We start from the raw sequence: 18,499 nt of genomic DNA on the forward strand, positions 1-18,499 counted from the left end.
TTAAAATCAGATTACAATAAGGTCAGGTTAGGATAGGTTGAGTTAAGTTAACACACTCACCTGCCACGATCATGTCACCGTTCGTGTTAGTCCAATAGTTGATGCTCTTAGGGAAGGCTTCGGTGTGGCACTCAATGGTCAGCTCCTGCCCTATGTAAGCTCCCTCCAACTGCTGAGGCACCCACGCTACCGGCGGGACTGTCAAGCACACAGACACGCAAAGGGAGGAAGTTAAAACGATGATTATTTACTGAAACTAACACAAACATTCACATACTCACTCGCTTACACACACACACACACACACGCACACGCACACACGCACACACGTACGTATACTGCCCCTGATCACCTGTTAGTCCTCATTAAGGTGTTCGACTGCCTTATTACTCTTCATTCACACACACATTCTTTTTAATAATTAATTTTACCTGTGAGTTAAATCTCTCTCTCTCTCTCTCTCTCTCTCTCTCTCTCTCTCTCTCTCCTCTCTCTCTCACCATCCATCAGTGAAGGCTCCAGGTAAGGCCCCTGGAAGCCGCACCTCACCTGTTCATGGGATATGTATGAACGTTAAGGGGGAAATAATGTAATTTTTCACCTAAGGCTCAGTTGGTGTGGCGTCTCTCTCTCTCTCTCTCTCTCTCTCTCTCTCTCTCTCTCTCTCTCTCATCTCATTCATAAAACAACGAAAAAACCTAATAAGGAAGAAGACAAGGGCAGAATAACTTCGGAAGAATGAGAAAAGAGAAGATTATTTTTGTCATTATCATTGTCATTATTTTTCTCACCTTTATCATCACTTCTTCACTATTTTTATCACTTTATCACTATTTTTGTCATTTTTTACTATTTGGGGCAATTTTTTATCACTATTTTTGCCGCTATTATTTTACTATTTTTGTCAAATTTTTTTTTACTATTTTTGTCACTATTTTTGCCTCCTCTTAAAAAGTCTTTATAAATTTATGGATCTAATTTATCAAGGTTCCAACACTAATTGGTTTTAGGTTATTCATAGCTAACATTCATTTGTTCAATAAATATACATTATCACACACACACACACACGCGGACACACACACACACACACACGGACACACACGGACACACACACACACGCTCTTAATTCAACACCACGAGAGAGAGAGATTCATTTTCACCTCTTCCTCTCTCCTCTCACCTTCCTTCCCTCTCGCCCCCTCCCTCCCTTCCCCACACTCCCTCCATCCCCCCCCACCCACCTCCACCCCACAACACTCAAAAATTACACTTACACTGGACTCGAAGCTGTGTCCTCTTGCTGATCGAAGGAGGTATGCCATTAGAGGCTATGCACAGGTAGGAGCCCATCTGAAGTCGTGACACCTTCCTCATCTGTAGGGTCTCCCCCTCCACCACCCGCTCTGCGCTCGTCACAACGCCGTCACGCCCGTCCACGTCAACCATCACACCGCCCATAGCGCCCACATCAGTACCATCAATGACAAGGACCATCGTTGATGTACCATTTATGGGAGGTACCGCTGTGGTGGGTTGCTGGAGTGTTGTGGTGGGTTAGTGTACTGTTGTGGTGGGTTGGTGTACCGTTGTAGTGCAGGGTTAGTGTACCGTTGTGGTGGGTTGGTGTACCGCTGTGGTGGGTTAGTGTACCGTTATGGTGGGTTACTGTACCGTTGTGGTGGGTTAGTGTACCGTTGTAGTGCAGGGTTAGTGTACCGTTGTGGTGGGTTGGTGTACCGTTGTGGTGGGTTAGTGTACCGTTGTAGTGCAGGGTTAGTGTACCGTTGTGGTGGGTTGGTGTACCGCTGTGGTGGGTTAGTGTACCGTTATGGTGGGTTACTGTACCGTTTATAAGGTAGTGTTAAGATCACCTGTATTCCAAGTGACACATAAATTAAGTGTGTTAAGTAACTGTCTCATAAGTGTGAAGCGTATACATTAGTACATCTTGTAAGTGTACACGCGTTTATTCATGACATAACTCCAGGTAAATTAGCTAATTAGTTCACCTACTTGTATAATAATTCAACTTACTAATAAAAGAAGTATTATTTAGTATATGAAATGAATTTAAATGTATAAAAATATTGAATATGAAAAATTATTCAAATTATTCCCAGAATATTTTTTTTTTGAGGGGGGGGGAGAATCTTGTTGCCAAATTTTGACTTAGACGAGTGAGTTGGTTGAGGTAGTTACGGGTCAACAGTACTTAACATCTGACACCCACACCACAAGTGACTCTCCTGACTTTAAAGTGACTTAAAGTTTACTGAATTAATTGCTCTCGTGTACTTATTGACGCGGCAACACCTCACGGTCCAGGATAAGTGGATGAAGGATTCCAACTGGGTCCTTGTAGCTGATATATCCTATACTTAAGTAACAATTAATATAAGTGTATCCTAAAAGTAACACAAGTTAAAAAAAGTAATCCTAACCTAACCTAAAAGTATCACAAAAAATAGTAATCCTAACCTAACCTAACCATACCTAACCTAACCTAACCATACCTAACCTAACCTAACAGTATCACAAAAAAATGATAATCCTAACCTAACCTAACCAAACACTGACTCTCTAACTCGGAACAAACACCAACTTCACTTTTAATTAGAGTTTACCTGAGTTTTTTTCTTCACCTGACCTAAGAAAAACAGACGTTAATTTAGTAAACTTTTACCTCAGTATAGGAAAATATTTGTGTCTACCTTACCTGTGTTTATGTACTCTAGCTTACCTCTGTTTATGTACTTTAGCTTACCTGTGTTTGTGTACTCTAGCTTACCTGTGTTTATGTACTCTAGCTTACCTGTGTTTATGTACTCTCCCTCACCTGACCTCGTACTTTACCTCACCTGCCTCACCTGTCTTTTCATTATCGAGTACAATGTCCTCGTTGTCCTCGCGGCGCCACACAATGCTGGGAGTAGGATGACCTTTGGCTCTACAGGTCAAGGTCACATCCTGGCCCTCACGAATGGTCATGTCATCAGAGGACTCTCGGTCAATGATGTCAGGTGGCACTGTTAGAAGGGTGGCACTGTTAGAAGGGTGGCACTGTTAGAAGGGTGGCACTGTTAGAAGGGTGGCACTGTTAGAAGGGTGGCAGGGTGGCATGTTAGAACTGGAAGGGTGGCACTGTTAGAAGGGTGGCACTGTTAGAAGGGTGGCAATGTTAGAAGGATGGCACTGTTAGAAGGGTGGCACTGTCAGGGGGGGTGGCACTGTTAAGAGGGTGGCACTGTTATAAAGGTGGCACTGTTAGGAGGAGTGGCACTGTTAGAATGGATACTAACCCATGACAGTACCCTCAAACAGTGACCCTTGATAGTTACCCATGACAGTAGGCCTATGTAAGTAGCCTCTAACAGCATCCTCAAACAGTATAGCACTTAACAGTAGCCCCTAACAGTATAGCCCCCAACAGTAGGCGCATGACAGTAGACCCTAACAATCAAGTAATATAGTCCCTAACAGTAACCTATAGCAATACACTCAAACAGTATAGCCTCTAACAGTAGCCTCTAACAGTATAGACTCTAACAGTATAGCCCCCAACAGTAGCCCCCCAAACAGTATAGCCCCCAAACAGTAGCCCCTAGACTCACCCACAACATCGACGTAGCCCTGACGATAGCGCATGGGATCAGTGTTGACTTGACACATATACCAGCCTCTGTCCTTCTCTCGCACGTTCTTCAGCTCGAGGTGCCAAGTCCTGTGGTCGTTGTGCAGGAGTGCTATCCTCGGGTTCCTGGTAATCACTTGCTTGTGGATAGTTAGGATAGTTTGTGTGTCTACCTGCACCCACGCCACCTGAGGGTAGATGATAAAAAGGGGGATGGGGTTAGTTGTTAAGAGAGACTAGATGGGATAGTTGACTGTTTTGTCTAGTTGAGGCAGCGCTGAAAGTTTCCCAGTGTTACTTTCTCTCTTTCTATATTAAACTTCATTAGGCACTTTCCATCATGACTTCCCCACTACCATTTTTAGCATCGTTGAACACTTTCTCCATTGTCACTTTCCATCGTCACTTTCCATCCGACTTGTAGCAGCGGTGGACAGTTAATGCGATTAATCGATAACTTATTTTCTCTGGCCTCACAACCATCGACAGTCTCCCCTCCAATTCAATGGCCTTAAAATCAGATATTTCACATGGGAGAAACTGTATTTTATTCTTTTTAGCGCGGCAGCTTGAGAATCTTCCTCCGCCTCCACCCTGACCTGACCTTCATTATATAAATATAGATTCTGTTCGTGAATTCTTAATCTGTCTCGTACCCAAGAGATCGCAGCGGCCTCCAACACAGACGTTCATGATTAAGTGAAACATGACTGGTAGCTGATGTTACAAGTTTCAGTAACGTGATTGGCCAAAATAGATCCTTGTCCTAATGAGGCCTTCGTGATAATGGTTAGGTGAAAGTAGGTGAAGACTTGTTAAATTGGGTTGGGTTCGGTTAAGTTGGGTTAATGCGGGGGTTAATTTCACCATCATCTGAGGCTGTGTTGAGGTGACACAGTAAGCACGTACCACCACACCACCAATACCGTATCATGCCTTAACAACTACGGTCCTTCTCACCACACATGACGGGAGTGTTCTGGAAATGACACCTCACATTCAGCCGGATAGACTTGCACTTCTGACGTGCCTGAGACTAACACCAAGCCCAGCTGTCCCAAGTCTCTTATGTCAGTGAGGTTAAGTTGTAGATAATACCGTGATTCATACAGCAGAGGTCAGCCTTTACACTATCACATGTAAACAAGACCGAACGACAAGAGTCAACTATAAGACGATACTCGAGGATGTGGGCTGCAGATCTCATCCCGCTGCCAGAGTGATGAGACGTGAATCATAAACTCTACGGTAACGTCAACCCAAGTTTAACTACAACGTTTTTGGGGGGTTTAGATTACTGAGCCAAACACGAGGCTTGACCGAGCAGCAATGATGTACAAATAAAACCTTTGATCTTATGTTTTGAAAGTGAAAGTGGGTCCCATAGGCATGACTGCTCTTTAGGGACAGTGTGGATACAGCACAGTTTGTATTTCCAGCACTATACTCGTCTGCCTTCACTTTTCTGACTGTAAAAATTAGAGATCTTGTTGTCTGGGATCGAATCAGGGTACCATAGAACAGGAGGAGAGTGCTGTATCCACTTGCCCACTACACCCCATTTCTAATATAACTCTCTCTCTCTCTCTCTCTCTCTCTCTCTCTCTCTCTCTCTCTCTCTCTCTCTCTCTCTCTCTCTCTCTCTCTCTCTCCACACACCCAGTAACTACAGCACCATAACACAACACCATAACTCGTCACCATACCCCATACCTCACCACATAATCACACATCAACTCCAGCGTTTACAACTTTATGAATATTTTGTTAACTCGTATTTCTACTATATGTGTTTTATAATTGAAAATTTACATGGAAATATTCTAAATAGTGGAGTGTGGAACCTGGCCTGGCATTTTGCAACCTCACTCACCATTGTCACCCATCATTGTCATCCATCATTGTCATCCATCATTGTCATCCATCATTGTCACCCATCATTGTCATCCATCATTGTCATCCATCATTGTCATCCATCATTCTTAACCACCATAATTGTAGGTATTTCCGTCTTTGTATATTTTTATGTATACGATATATACCTGTATTTGTCAGTTTTTGTTTATGAATGTATGTATATGTATATTAATTTGGTCTATCAGTTCTGTTTAATGGTTCTCAAGACTATGTTTACTTCCTATTAGTTATTCTATGTTTGAGAATATTTTTTTTTCCAATGAATCCGTGAATCCTGAACCATTTGAATCCTTGAACTCCGAACCCCCAAACCCCTGAATCATCCGAACCCACCTCCCCGAACCCCTGAACCCTTTGAATTTAACATAATCCTAGGTAGGTCAGGTTTCATTACTATTCACTGTGGCCTGTCTTATTTATGTCAGGGTGTTGCAATGCTGAGGGTCGTGAGGTGGTGGCTGGACCTTCTCTCCCTCATTCACCCCCATCCCCCAACCCCCACTACCACCCCCACCACCACCGTCAAGAAGGTGTCACACACACCTCGCGCTCTGCATCACTAATGTACCATGATTAGCGGTTTCTGTCATACTCATAAGTGAAGGTAGTAATTAATTAACAGCTTTCAGAAACTATTATGAATACTAATAAGCATCTTACTCGCCTGCTGCACGGAGTAGGCTTCCATCTTGAGGTCTAACTTAAATCAGGGTCTAATTCTGAAAGTGTCGTATTCTAAGTTGTTCCTTAAGTTGTAGTGTGAGAATATTTATAATTGATTTATTTGATATATGATAAAACAAATATGGCGGGCAGTATGTAAATAATTATAGGGAGTTAGAATATTTTTTTTTTTAGGGGGAGAGGAGCTTGTCACTGATCAATAACTGTTAACTGTGTGTAACTGCTGCTTCGTTCGTGTTGTGGAGATGTAATTTGACTGGGTAGATACAGTTATAATATTTCAGTTCGTCCTAGACCAGTCAACAGCTTCCCATCGTTCATATTGTATCCAGTTTATATTGCTTTTGTTTTTCATATGTTTTCATCTTTTTTTTTTTGTCTTTGGAATAATTTTTAAGTTATATTAATATCCCTAAGTTAGTGTTTAGTTCTTGGGATAAAACATTAAAATTGTTTCGGTAACTTGAAGAACATATTAATTTGTTTTACGTTAGCGGTCAAGTCACAAGTTTAATTGAAATTGGTGTAAATATTGACAGGATTTTGTTTTGGTTGGATTTGTTTTCTTGTTTTCATTTTTGTTTATTTATTAGTTGGTGTTTATGTTTGTTTGTTATTGTGTGTTTTAAGGGGACGGGAAGTACATGTTATTGAGGGTGTATAGAGAGGGTGGTTGTATCAGGTCATTGTTTAGGTTAAATTATCTGTTTTATCTTCAATAACACACCCCCCCCATCTCCTCTTTCCCCTCTCCTCCTCACCAACAACACCACTCCTAACCTCCAAAACCACTCCCGGCCTCCAACACCACCTCCTCATCACCCACACCCTCCCCAACTTCCTGACCTCAGTAGTCTCGTGGTCACCCCGCTGCCTCCCTCAGATAACCATCAGGGGGGAGGGGAGGGTGGCGACCTGCAGGTAATATCCGGAGTATTGTGAGGAACCCAACCATACTGACGTCGACGCTGAAGGAGAACACCCACCACCCGTCTTACGCTTATTTCCTCCCTCTCCTCCCCCACCACTCCCAGGGTAAGGATCTCCCCCAATACTCCTATGGTAATGTCCTCCACCAATAAGGCGTCAGAAACACGTAGATAAAACTAGAGGAAATCCTTTATTTATCTCCGCTTGTGTGTTGCAGGTGACGTGAGGGCCAGGTAGGAGGGGTGGTGAGGAAGGTGAGGTGCCTTTAATGAAAGGACATTGTCTTTCCCTCTTTCACCTTTTATTCTTACCGTCAATGGAAGAAGAAGGGCATTGCTTCATCCTCCTCTATATTAAGAAACGGGTCATCAAAGGTGAAAATAACACTATCTCCCTCCCCCCTCCCTTTCTCCCTCTCTCTTTCTCCCTCTCCCTTTCTTCCTCTCCCTTTTTAAAAGAAGCTTACTTTCCCACATTGATGCCTCGCCCACTGATGCTCACTATAATGCCCCTCATAACAATGGGTACGGCCGTGGGGCATAAGGGAAGCTGCCATATAAATGACTTGGCTGAGGTTTGATTATGAAGACTAGCCAATGGTATACCTGTCAGGCTGTCTCACACCCAAGGTACCCACCCCACCCTACTCCACTCCACCCCACCCCACCCACGATCGTGTGTATTTCGACCACATACCTTAAGGAACATGTGTCACTAATTAAAAAAGAGGCAGGTATGTTTATGGGGCGGGGGAGGTGTGTTTGTATGTGTGGTTGGGGGGGAGTGTGTGTATGTGTGTGTGGGGGCTAGGTGTATGTGTGTGTGTGTGTGGTGGGGGTGTTTTGTGTGTGTGTCTGTGCATTAATCTCTACTATACAGTCCTAAATTTGTGATAATAGTCGTGTTCTTGACAGTTGTGGTGGTGGTGGTAGGATGATGGTGATGGTAGTGGTGGAGATGAGTGTTGGTGTGCTGGAGATGAGTGTTGGTGTGGTGGTGGTAGTAGTAATAGTAGTGGTAGCAGTACTAGTGGGGGTGTTGGTGATGGTGATATTGGTAGTGGTAGTAGTGCTTGTGATGGTGGTGGTAGTGGTAGCGAGGCGATCAAGTGAACAAGGGCAAGAGAGAGAAGGAAGGAGAGAGGGAAGGAGAGAGGAAGGAAATACAAGGAGAGAGGGGGAGAGGAAAGAGAGAGAGAGAGGGAAGAGGGGGAAGAGGGGGCCAGCCAGACATCGAACAAACCAACACAAGGCCACTTTGTATAAGCCAGTGTAGACGACGCCAAAGCTCTCGCCTCAAGATTAAGCACAGTCCAAGATGTTGATATGGTAATACTCCCCCTCCACTGTGAGCTCCTCCAGAACACACCCACGCCATATATGTAAACACACCCACGCCATATATGTAAACACACCCAAGCCATATATGTAGGTTATATTGCAGGTGACAGTTAAAGTGAGAGATAGTGTGAGACAATATCATAATGAGAGACAGTACCATAGTGAGAGACCGTACCATAGTGAGAGATATAGTGGGAAAGAAAGAGAGTGTGTGAGTGTGTCTCTTATGAATGGCTCCGTCGCCACTGACCAACACTAGTGCTTCGCCCGCCAGTGTAAATGTCGTCAGCGTGTGTATGTGAGGGTGTAAGAGAGAGAGAGAGAGAGATGAAGGAGGGTTCTATCTAGGGTAAAATTCCTTCTACAGCTACAGACTGACTCATAAAATTATCCATAACATAACTGGAGCGTCGCCAAGTTGCTCGCCTCTGCTGAATACTAGTGACGGCTCTGGTTGGGAGGGTGGGGGGGTGGATGTGTTGACTGTTGTGGTGGTGTTGTTAGTTGTGGTAGTGATGGTAATGGTGTTGGTGGTGGTGTTGGTAATATTGATGGTAGTGGTGTAGTGGTTATTGATTGTAGTTTGTGGTAGTGGTAGCTAGTAGTGTTGATAGTATAGTGGTGGTAGTGGTGATAATAGTAATCAAATCAAATCAATCATCTCTCACCTACCTTCAGGATCCTACCATAGATAACCCCCCCCACTTCAACCCCCCCCCTATGGTCCTTTTACACGGGTCTACTTAATATTCCCCGTGTGTGAGGTCCTACAGTATACGGTCTTATACGCCACTCTCACACGGGGAAGGTCCTATGTGAAGACCATTGAGGAACTACATAATTAAGGTCACTCACGTGTGGCTGTAGTATAAATAACACGACATATCTATAACAATTCCTATTAGGTACTATATTAAGGTTACTAGTGCAGGATAACAGTATATAATAGATGAGTAATGATATCTACTTATGCTGGACCTTTTTGAGGGGGCTTCAACTGGACTAACTTCAATTGGACGTAGGTTGGACTTAGGTTGGACTTAGGATGGACTTAGGTTGGACTTAGGTTGGACGTAGGTTGAACTTAGGTTGAACTTAGGTTGGACTTAGATTGGATTTTGGTTGGACTTAGGATGGACTTAGGATGGACTTAGGTTGGACTTCACTGCACCTTACCTTGAATCCTTTGAGTTGTTCGACAGTGCAGGGTAGGAGGGCATCTCTACCCACAGTGACGGTGATGTTGGGTACGTTCTCAATAAACTTTGGTAGTGACTCCTCATCCTCACTTAGTACTGCCAGGGAGAGAGAGATGGTGTGTGTTAGTGAGGGAGAGAGAGAGAGAGAGAGAGAATTATACATACAGACAAATGAACAGAGGCACAAATGTATACTGACATGTATTATACAGATGGATGCTCATACATACAAGGACGATCACATGCAGATATACATACATATCCTTTCACCCCCCACATACACACAAACACAAGCACGCACATCTTAGGTTAGGTTAGGTTAGGTTTACGTTGGGTTTAGGTTAAAGTGAAGTGATTGTCAGTATTCCAGTACACTTGTGATACACTCCCAATTGTACACAGAGGGGAAAGAGGGGAGAAACTCGAGTGATAAAGAGGAAGGACAAAATTAGGGGTGACCAGAGTGAGGGGAAAGAGGGTGAGGGGGGGGAGAGATTGGGAGGAGAGTAGAACTAAAGGTGAGGGAAGTGAGGGAGAGGGGAAGTGAGTTTAGTGAGAGTGAGAGGGGAGGGAGGAGTAAGGGGAGAGAGGATATGGAAGATGAGTCAGATTGAGGGGAGGGAGAGACTAAGATAGGGGAGGGGAAAAGTGAGATGAGGGGAAAGGGAGATTTAAGGAAGATTGAGACTCGAGAGAGGCATAGTGAGGGGAGAGTGAGGGGTGAGAGATACTGAGAGAGAGAGAGAGAGAGAGAGAGAGAGAGAGAGAGAGAGAGAGATGATTGGAATGTATCGAAACACGTTTAATAAAAAATGACTCTCTCTCTCTCTCTCTCTCTCTCTCTCTCTCTCTACGAATCATCGGCATTCAACTTGTATCACTCTAGTTATGATTGGTTAGAATTAGGTTATCTCCAACAAATCATTATCCCCCAACAAAACTTTCTCCCAAAACAACACATTATCACCTCCCCTCTTCCCCCTCACTGTACCCTCCCTCCCACCCTCTACCCTCCCACCCTCTACCCTCCCTCCCTCCCTTCCACCCCCACTCTCTCACTCCCTCCCACCCCCACCCTCCCTCCCTCCTTCCACCCTCTACCCTCTCCCTTACACCTCCCTCCCTCCCCCCTCCCTCCCTCCCACCCTCCTGCCTCCCACCCCCTCCTCCCACCTCCCCCCCACCCTCCCTCCCATACCATATTTTACGTTCCAGAATCTCCCAGAAACTATTTTAAGTTTCAACTCAACACAACAATGACGACGACTACTCAGTTATGGCCACGAGGGAAACATTATACACGTTACAGGTTTCCGTTCGTCGTCTTAGAGGGTGAGACAACTATGCCGGGAATGGAGATGGTAGAGGTTCTTGGCGAGGTGTTCCAGCATTCTCGAGCTACTTGACGCCTACCTGTCTATCCCGGGAGTCGAACCTGTGGTAATTACAATCACTGCACATCTTGTCTATGCAACAACCCACCCCACTACCCTATCCTACTCCTTCCTAGCCAACCAGCCAACCAGCCAGCCAGACAGACTCCATGGTGTATATTTCGTGTTTCAGCCTTCGTGGTTTATCTTTCCTTTTTCATCCTCCATGGTTCATCCTCCGTGCATCATCCACCATAGTTCATCCACCATAGTTCATCCACCGTGGTCCACACAGCTACATCGCCTGACTCATGTCTGGATTGTGCTGACGTCGTAACAGACTTATCAAACGAGAGCATTTTGCGTTGGGAAATATCCTTGAGGAGAAACGCTAGGGTCTGCGAGGCTCGGGTTTGACGCCTCACTCGTAAAACATCCAAGGAATACTGATCCTTCAGGGGGACGTCTCCTTCAAGGGGACGTCTTCTTCAGGGGGACGTCTTCTTCAGGGGGACGTCTTCTTCAGGGGAACGTCTCCTTCAGAGGGACGTCTCCTTCAGGGGGACGTCTTCTTCAGGGGGAAGTCTCAGAAAAATGTGTACACGCAGCGTATCATCAAATAATATGATGATAGTGGTAGTGAATGTGGACAAGTGGTGATAGTGGTAGCGATACTTGTATCCATAAGCGTAGGTGGATGGTGATAGTGGCGGTAGTAGTTGTAGTAGCAATGATGGTAGCCGGGTGGTGATAGTGGTGGTAGTGGCACACATGGGAGGGGGGGTTAGATATGGAGGGTTGGGGAGGGAGGGAGGGGGTAGGGGGAGTGGGGGGAGCTTCACACCAGCGAGGTAAATTTATGTTGGCACACATAAAGGTGATAGCCCAGGGACACTACCACTAATTCTCTCATTATGGCTGCTGGACCTTCACTACAGCGACCATACACACACACACACACACACACACACACACACACTTTTTTGTGAGACTGGAAATTAACAAAAGCCACTCGCCAACATGCTGTACACCGACATACACCAACATACGCTCCCATACACCAACACACACCACAACACACCACTACCAAACACCACCACACACACTACACACCATCACCACATACCACAACACCACCACTTTAGACTGCACCATGGAGCTATCATCACCATCTACTACGCAGCATATCAAAGTGTATTATTTTCTAAGTGGTGTTTGAATGTTTGTTAATACACTTGTTCTGTACCTGTAGTTATGATGTACTAATTGATACCTGTACCTGCATTTCTGTACCTGTAATTATCTTTGGACTCTTTAATTTATATTTATTTGTACTTGTCTCTACACCTGTACCTGAACTGAATCTTCTTCTTCACCTGTACTTACATAAACACCTGGACCAGCCACACCACCCACATCACCTACACTACCCACACCACCCACACGAGCCACACCACCCACACGAGCCACACCACCCACACGAGCCACACCACCCACACGAGCCACACCACCCACACTAAGCAAAACATTACACACTTTTAACACATTTACCTCACCAACTGCAGTATTTCTCCCGCCGCAGCTCCCACAGTTGACTGCTTCAAGCATTCAACATTTTCCCATGAGTTCACAGCTTCGTAGCTACATAAAGGTGTGAAGGTAGGTGTGTGTGTGTGTGTGTGTGTGTGTGTGTGTGTGTGTGTGTGTGTGTGTGTGTGTGTGTGTGTGTGTGTGTGTGTGTGTGTGTGCGTGCGTGTGCGTGTGTGCGCGTTGCTGTGGTGGTGTACCTGTGCTTGTTACAGTCACCTTGTTACTAGGGTGGTGGTGTTACTTGTACACTTGATTACCTTGTTGCTGTGGTAGCCTCGTCTGTGTTTCCGTCACATAGTTTCTGGGGCGATGTAATTTGTCCTTGCGTGTGCTTGCTGTTCCTGCGGCCACACTACCTCTTCACAGACCATTACACACACACACACACACACACAACACACACAGCTCCCCCTCACACACAACCCCAGCTAAAGTGTTCCTACCCTCAACTTTTCTTTAACACCATCACTGCTATAGTCTCTTCTTACTTATTTTTAATATAGTTCGTTAATGTATTGTTTAAACTATCATTGACTTGTTTGTTTGTTTGTTTGTTTTTTAAGAAGCCAACTGGGTGGGGGGAGGTGTTAGCCCCTGGGGGAACGAATTAAGTAGGTGGATCAGGTCGTGGTTTAAAGGGCGGGTGTAATTAGCGTGTGGCCAGAGGGTGGGGGGAGGGGGTGGGTGAGGGGATGAGGGGGGTGGGTGAGGGGATGAGGGGTGGGTGAGGGATGAGGGGATGTGGGTGAAGGGGTAGGGAGGGGGATGAGGATGGATAGAGAGGATGGGGTGATGGATGAGGGGATGGGTGAGGAGAGGAGAGGATGAGGGAGGATGAGGATGGGGGATGGATGAGGATGGATGAGGATGAGGGATGGGCAGGGGCACTTGATTACCCAAGGGGCCGGCAGCCTCGTCACTACCAACACCCCTATCCTCTCCTCCCTCACTTTCTCCTCACCTCCCTCTCAACTCCCCCTCACCTCACCACCACCTACCTCTACTCTCCTCATCTCCTCACCTCACCTACCTCCCCTCACCTCACCTCACCTCACCTCACCTCCCCTCACCTCACCTCACCTCACCTCACCTCACCTCGCCTCGCCTCGCCTTCATCATTGGTGTACTAATTGACCCGCGCAAAAACCCGAGTTACGGGATTATTAACTTTATGTTCGGGTGATTTAGAGGTGATGTCGGTAATGGATTTACATTGGGATATTGAAAGAGAATTATAGATCATTACTCTTTATATTTTTATGACTTTTTTTACTTTTTTTTTACTTTTTATTATTTTTTTTTCGTTTAAAGTTGATGCTCCATGACAGGATGAGTCTATGGGAAATAATATAGGTGATGGTGATAGTCTCGGATAGTGTGTTTATAGCTGATAGTAACAGGACACACACACACACACACACACACACACACACACAAACACACACACACACACACACACACACACACACACACACACACACACACACACACACACACACACACACACACACACACACACCTTAATACAATTCATCCAATAAATAATTTACAATCCTGAAAGTTTATCCGTCAAAACAAAAAACAAAACAAAAAAACAATTAAAGCCTCAACAAGCAATCAACAGATGGTCCAGCGTCAATATCAATTCTCGCTGTCTCCTTAAAAATTCGAGTTGGTTCGAGTTCCTGGTCCACCTCCCTCCCCCTCTCTCTCCACCCACCTTATCCACCCCCTCTCTCCAACCCCGCCCAATTCTGAGGAACAGCTGACCGGGGAATGGATGCCATGACCACCACCACCACCACCTGTATTATCTCCACCACCATCACCACCACTATTACTACCTCCATCATTCCCCACTACCACCACCACTACCACCACCACTTTCACTACCTCCATCATCCCCACCATCACCAACACACCATCACTACTAACACCATTACCACCATCACCACTACCACTACTACTACTACTACCACCACTGTCATCACTACAACCACCATCCCCCACCTTCACCATCTGTTCCAGGAAACCATTACCTAACGACTCACAGTTTACCAAGTCTTTGTCCTTTGGCGGTAATTTCCACTTTATTGCTTCTCTCTCTCTCTCTCTCTCTTCATTCTTATTTTCATTGTCATTTTACAGCTTAATTACTTCTCTTTCTGTATAAATCATTTTTGTTTTGTTCATGTAGTGGATCTGTCGTGTGAGGAGGTCGGTTAGTGTCTGTTTATGTAGTGGATCTGTCGTGTGAGGAGGTAGGTTAGTGTCCTGTTTATGTAGTGGATCTGTCGTGTGAGGAGGTAGGTTAGTGTCCTGTTTATGTAGTGGATCTGTCGTGTGAGGAGGTCGGTTAGTGTCCTGTTTATGTAGTGGATCTGTCGTGTGAGGAGGTCGGTTAGTGTCCTGTTTATGTAGTGGATCTGTCGTGTGAGGAGGTCGGTTAGTGTCCTGTTTATGTAGCGGATCTGTCGTGGAGGAGGTCGGTTAGTGTCCTGCTTTATGTAGTGGATCTGTCGTGTGCGAGTGAGGTTTGTTAGTCCTGTTTATGTAGTGGATCTGTCGTGAGAGGAGAGGTCGGTTAGTGTCTGTTTATGTAGTGATCTGTCGTGTGAGGAGGTCGGTTAGTGTCTGCTTATGTAGTGGATCTGTCGTGTGAGGAGGTCGGTTAGTGTCCTGTTTATGTAGTGGATCTGTCGTGTGAGGAGGTCGGTTAGTGTCCTGTTTATGTAGTGGATCTGTCGTGTGAGGAGGTCGGTTAGTGTCTGTTTATGTAGTGAGTTATATACTTAAACAAGCTGAGCTATACAGAGACCCCACTGGGAACTTGTTGACTCGTGTAGAAACCGTAAATAAACTGTTGATTTAAATAGAAACCCACACATAGTTTACGTCCAAACACACTCTCAACACCCCAACACACCCACTACCCCAACACACCCACTACCCCAACACACTCAACACCCTAACACACCCAATACCCCAACACACTCCACTATCCCAACACACCCAACACCCCAACACACTCACTACCCCAACACACCCAAATACCCCAACACACCCACCCCAACACACTCAACACCCCAACACACTCAATACCCCAACACACTCACTACCCCGACACACTCACTACCCCAACACACCCAACACCCCAACACACCCAACACCCCAACACACACACACGCAGGACGCCCCAACATCAGAAAAACCCACATCAGGAACCACACGAGATCAGCTAATATCCAGAAGGTGGACCCCAGCTTGGCACGATAGCGGTACATCAAGGCGCCTTCACCCTCTACCACTCTTATTTATTTCTCCACACTTACGAGCTATGTACGTGTGTGTGTGTGTGTGTGTGTGTGTGTGTGTGTGGTTTACTCTTGCGTGTATGTGTGTATATGTTGTTGTAGTACCTTTATTTAACACTTATTTACCTATATTTACCAACTAAACTTCTCTCTTGATTCACTGACTGACTAACCTACTGACAGATGATTATTTTTTCTCCCCTTCTCCCCCCTCGCTCACACAACGCTGCCGGGAGTACGATTATTCCGATCATAATGGAAGTTTTTGGTGATTTTGTGTGTGTTAATGGCAACAGTGTAAAGTTGATATGAAAGCTGTAAATAAAACCGGCTGTCAGGGATAGTGTTAATCTTTCCGTGTATAAAGCTGGGGTTTTGTTTTCCAATAGAGAGGATCTTTTATTATTGATTGGAGAGAGAGAGAGAGAGAGAGAGAGAGAGAGAGAGAGAGAGAGAGAGAGAGAGAGAGAAACATAGAAACAGACAGACAGACAGAGATACAGACAGACAGACAGAGAGCAAGGGAAGACAGGGTGTGTGTAGGTTCCCACGGACCAGGTGAGGCGGGCGGTGATGCACTGTGCTGGCTCTACTGTTGGACAGGTAATCCCCCGCCAGCCGCTTTGCACGCTAATCGCCTATTAATCCGAGATACAAGTGTGGGATTTAAGGCGGAGATTATAGCATTCGTTCGTGTTGTTTGGTGGGTGGCCAGAGGCAGGTTAGAATGGCCAAGGGGGTGGTGGGGGTGGCCAGGGGTCAGTTGGTGGGCTATAGGGAGTGGTGGGTAGCCTGGGGATGGTAGATGGTCAGGGGGCGGTGGGTGGCCAGGGGGTAGTGGGTGGCCATGGAGCAGTGGATGGCCAGGGGGCAGTGGGTGGCCATGAAGCAGTGGGTGGCCATGGAGCAGTGGGTAAGTTCTCTACTCCTCAATACTGGTTCATCTGTCTCTACAATGGCCACCTCTTCTACATAAGTTCTCGGTATTCATCCCCGGCAGGAGCGTGGCCACGGGCGGTCCATCACCTCGCTCACTAACACACATTAAATGAACCTTTATGAGTCTTTTCACATAGTAGAGCATTTTTCACAGGTTAATGTTAGTTATATGACCTGACCTGACCTGACCTGACCTTATTTTTATGGATCTTTTTCATAGTAGAGCATTTTTCACAGGTTAATGTTAGTTACTTGACCTGACCTGACCTTATTTTTATGGATCTTTTCACATTGAGCATTTTTCACAGGTTAAGGTTAGTTATATGACCTGACCTGACCTGACCTTATCTTTATGGATCTTTTCACATAGTAGAGCATTTTTCACAGGTTAAGGTTAGTTATATGTCCTGACCTGACCTGACCTAACTTAACCTTTATGGGTTTTTTAACATAGAGTATATTTCACAGGTTAATGTTAGTTATATGACCTGACCTGACCTTTATGAGTCAATTCACATAGTAGAGTATTTTTCACAGGTTTAGGTTAGTTATATGACCTGACCTGACCTGACCTTTATGGATCTTTTAACATAGAGTATATTTCACAGCCTTGGGGTTAAATTTAGGGTGAATAATGAGTGTTTGTTTACATAGCGAGTTAACATGAAGCATTGATGCTATGGATAGTTGTCTGACCTAACCTAACCTAACCTAACCTACAGTAGTCATATCCTGTAGAAGGTGTAAGAGTCAGCCCTTGTGAATCATATATGGTTAAAGTTTAGTGTAGGAAGACCAGGGGAAGGAAGAGACTAAGATAGATGAGAAAAATTATTAAAAGTTTTTGTCCCAGGAGGTGAATGAAAGCTGTGAAGAAACTGATAGAAGTGGTGGGTCGTGATAGCCAACCCTCAGATCGTTAACCATTACTCTGAGATCAGTTTGTCAGGCTCTTATTCATTATATTTGTGGATTAGAGGGCCGTAGTCGCCAACCCTCAGTATATATTGCAAATAACTTCACTTACTTTCACACTTTTCACAAATCTCGAATTCATCAGTTATAACACACTAAAATGTCATCCATTGAGTGAGTTAATAATTAAATTAATAAATTATGTTTAGATTAATATTGATGTTATTTATGAGATGATCTTTGAATAATTGGATAATTTCTATTACTTTCTCGGTGGTATAATTCATTGGTTTGAATTACAGAGTTTGTTAGGAATATAAGTATTGGAACGTGAATCATTATAGTAGATGGTGCGTTGAGTAAGAGAGGTGGTGGCAGGTGGTGGCAGGTGGTGGCACTAATAAATAATAATGGTTTCCCCTCGTGATGGCCGGCCCTTGGGCCACCGTGGCGTGAATTTGTTTAAGGTGTAGAAGCTGTCGCCAACACAACAACCACACCCTAAGTTAACGAGCTGCCTCACCCAGTGTCAAGGAATAGTCCCAGAACACCAGACAACTTGCCAACTGCACTGGCTAACTATTACCCAGGAATACGATCCGCAAATCGTTTAACGTCCAGGTTCCCAATTACTGCTGGGTAGACAGAAGTAAATGACGTAAAG

At 45.1% G+C, this 18,499-nt stretch overlaps 1 protein-coding gene across 3 annotated transcripts in view; it reads right to left on the bottom strand.

Moving 5' to 3' along the window:
- Nucleotides 1–18,499, bottom strand: part of LOC121863575 (lachesin-like) — a 50,871-nt gene that overhangs the window by 481 nt on the left and 31,891 nt on the right. For all 3 annotated transcript variants that reach the window (XM_042362290.1, XM_042362289.1, XM_042362288.1), the window contains 5 exons: nucleotides 9,682–9,800; nucleotides 3,615–3,822; nucleotides 2,871–3,029; nucleotides 1,278–1,472; nucleotides 61–198 (listed from right to left, as the gene is read on the bottom strand). In XM_042362290.1, the coding sequence (XP_042218224.1) occupies nucleotides 61–198; nucleotides 1,278–1,472; nucleotides 2,871–3,029; nucleotides 3,615–3,822; nucleotides 9,682–9,800 (819 nt within the window). The remainder of the gene's footprint in view (nucleotides 1–60; nucleotides 199–1,277; nucleotides 1,473–2,870; nucleotides 3,030–3,614; nucleotides 3,823–9,681; nucleotides 9,801–18,499) is intronic.

Source organism: Homarus americanus, unplaced genomic scaffold (genome assembly GCF_018991925.1).
Source record: "Homarus americanus isolate GMGI-L3 unplaced genomic scaffold, GMGI_Hamer_2.0 scaffold41366, whole genome shotgun sequence".
Classification (NCBI taxonomy): Eukaryota; Metazoa; Arthropoda; class Malacostraca; order Decapoda; family Nephropidae; genus Homarus; species Homarus americanus.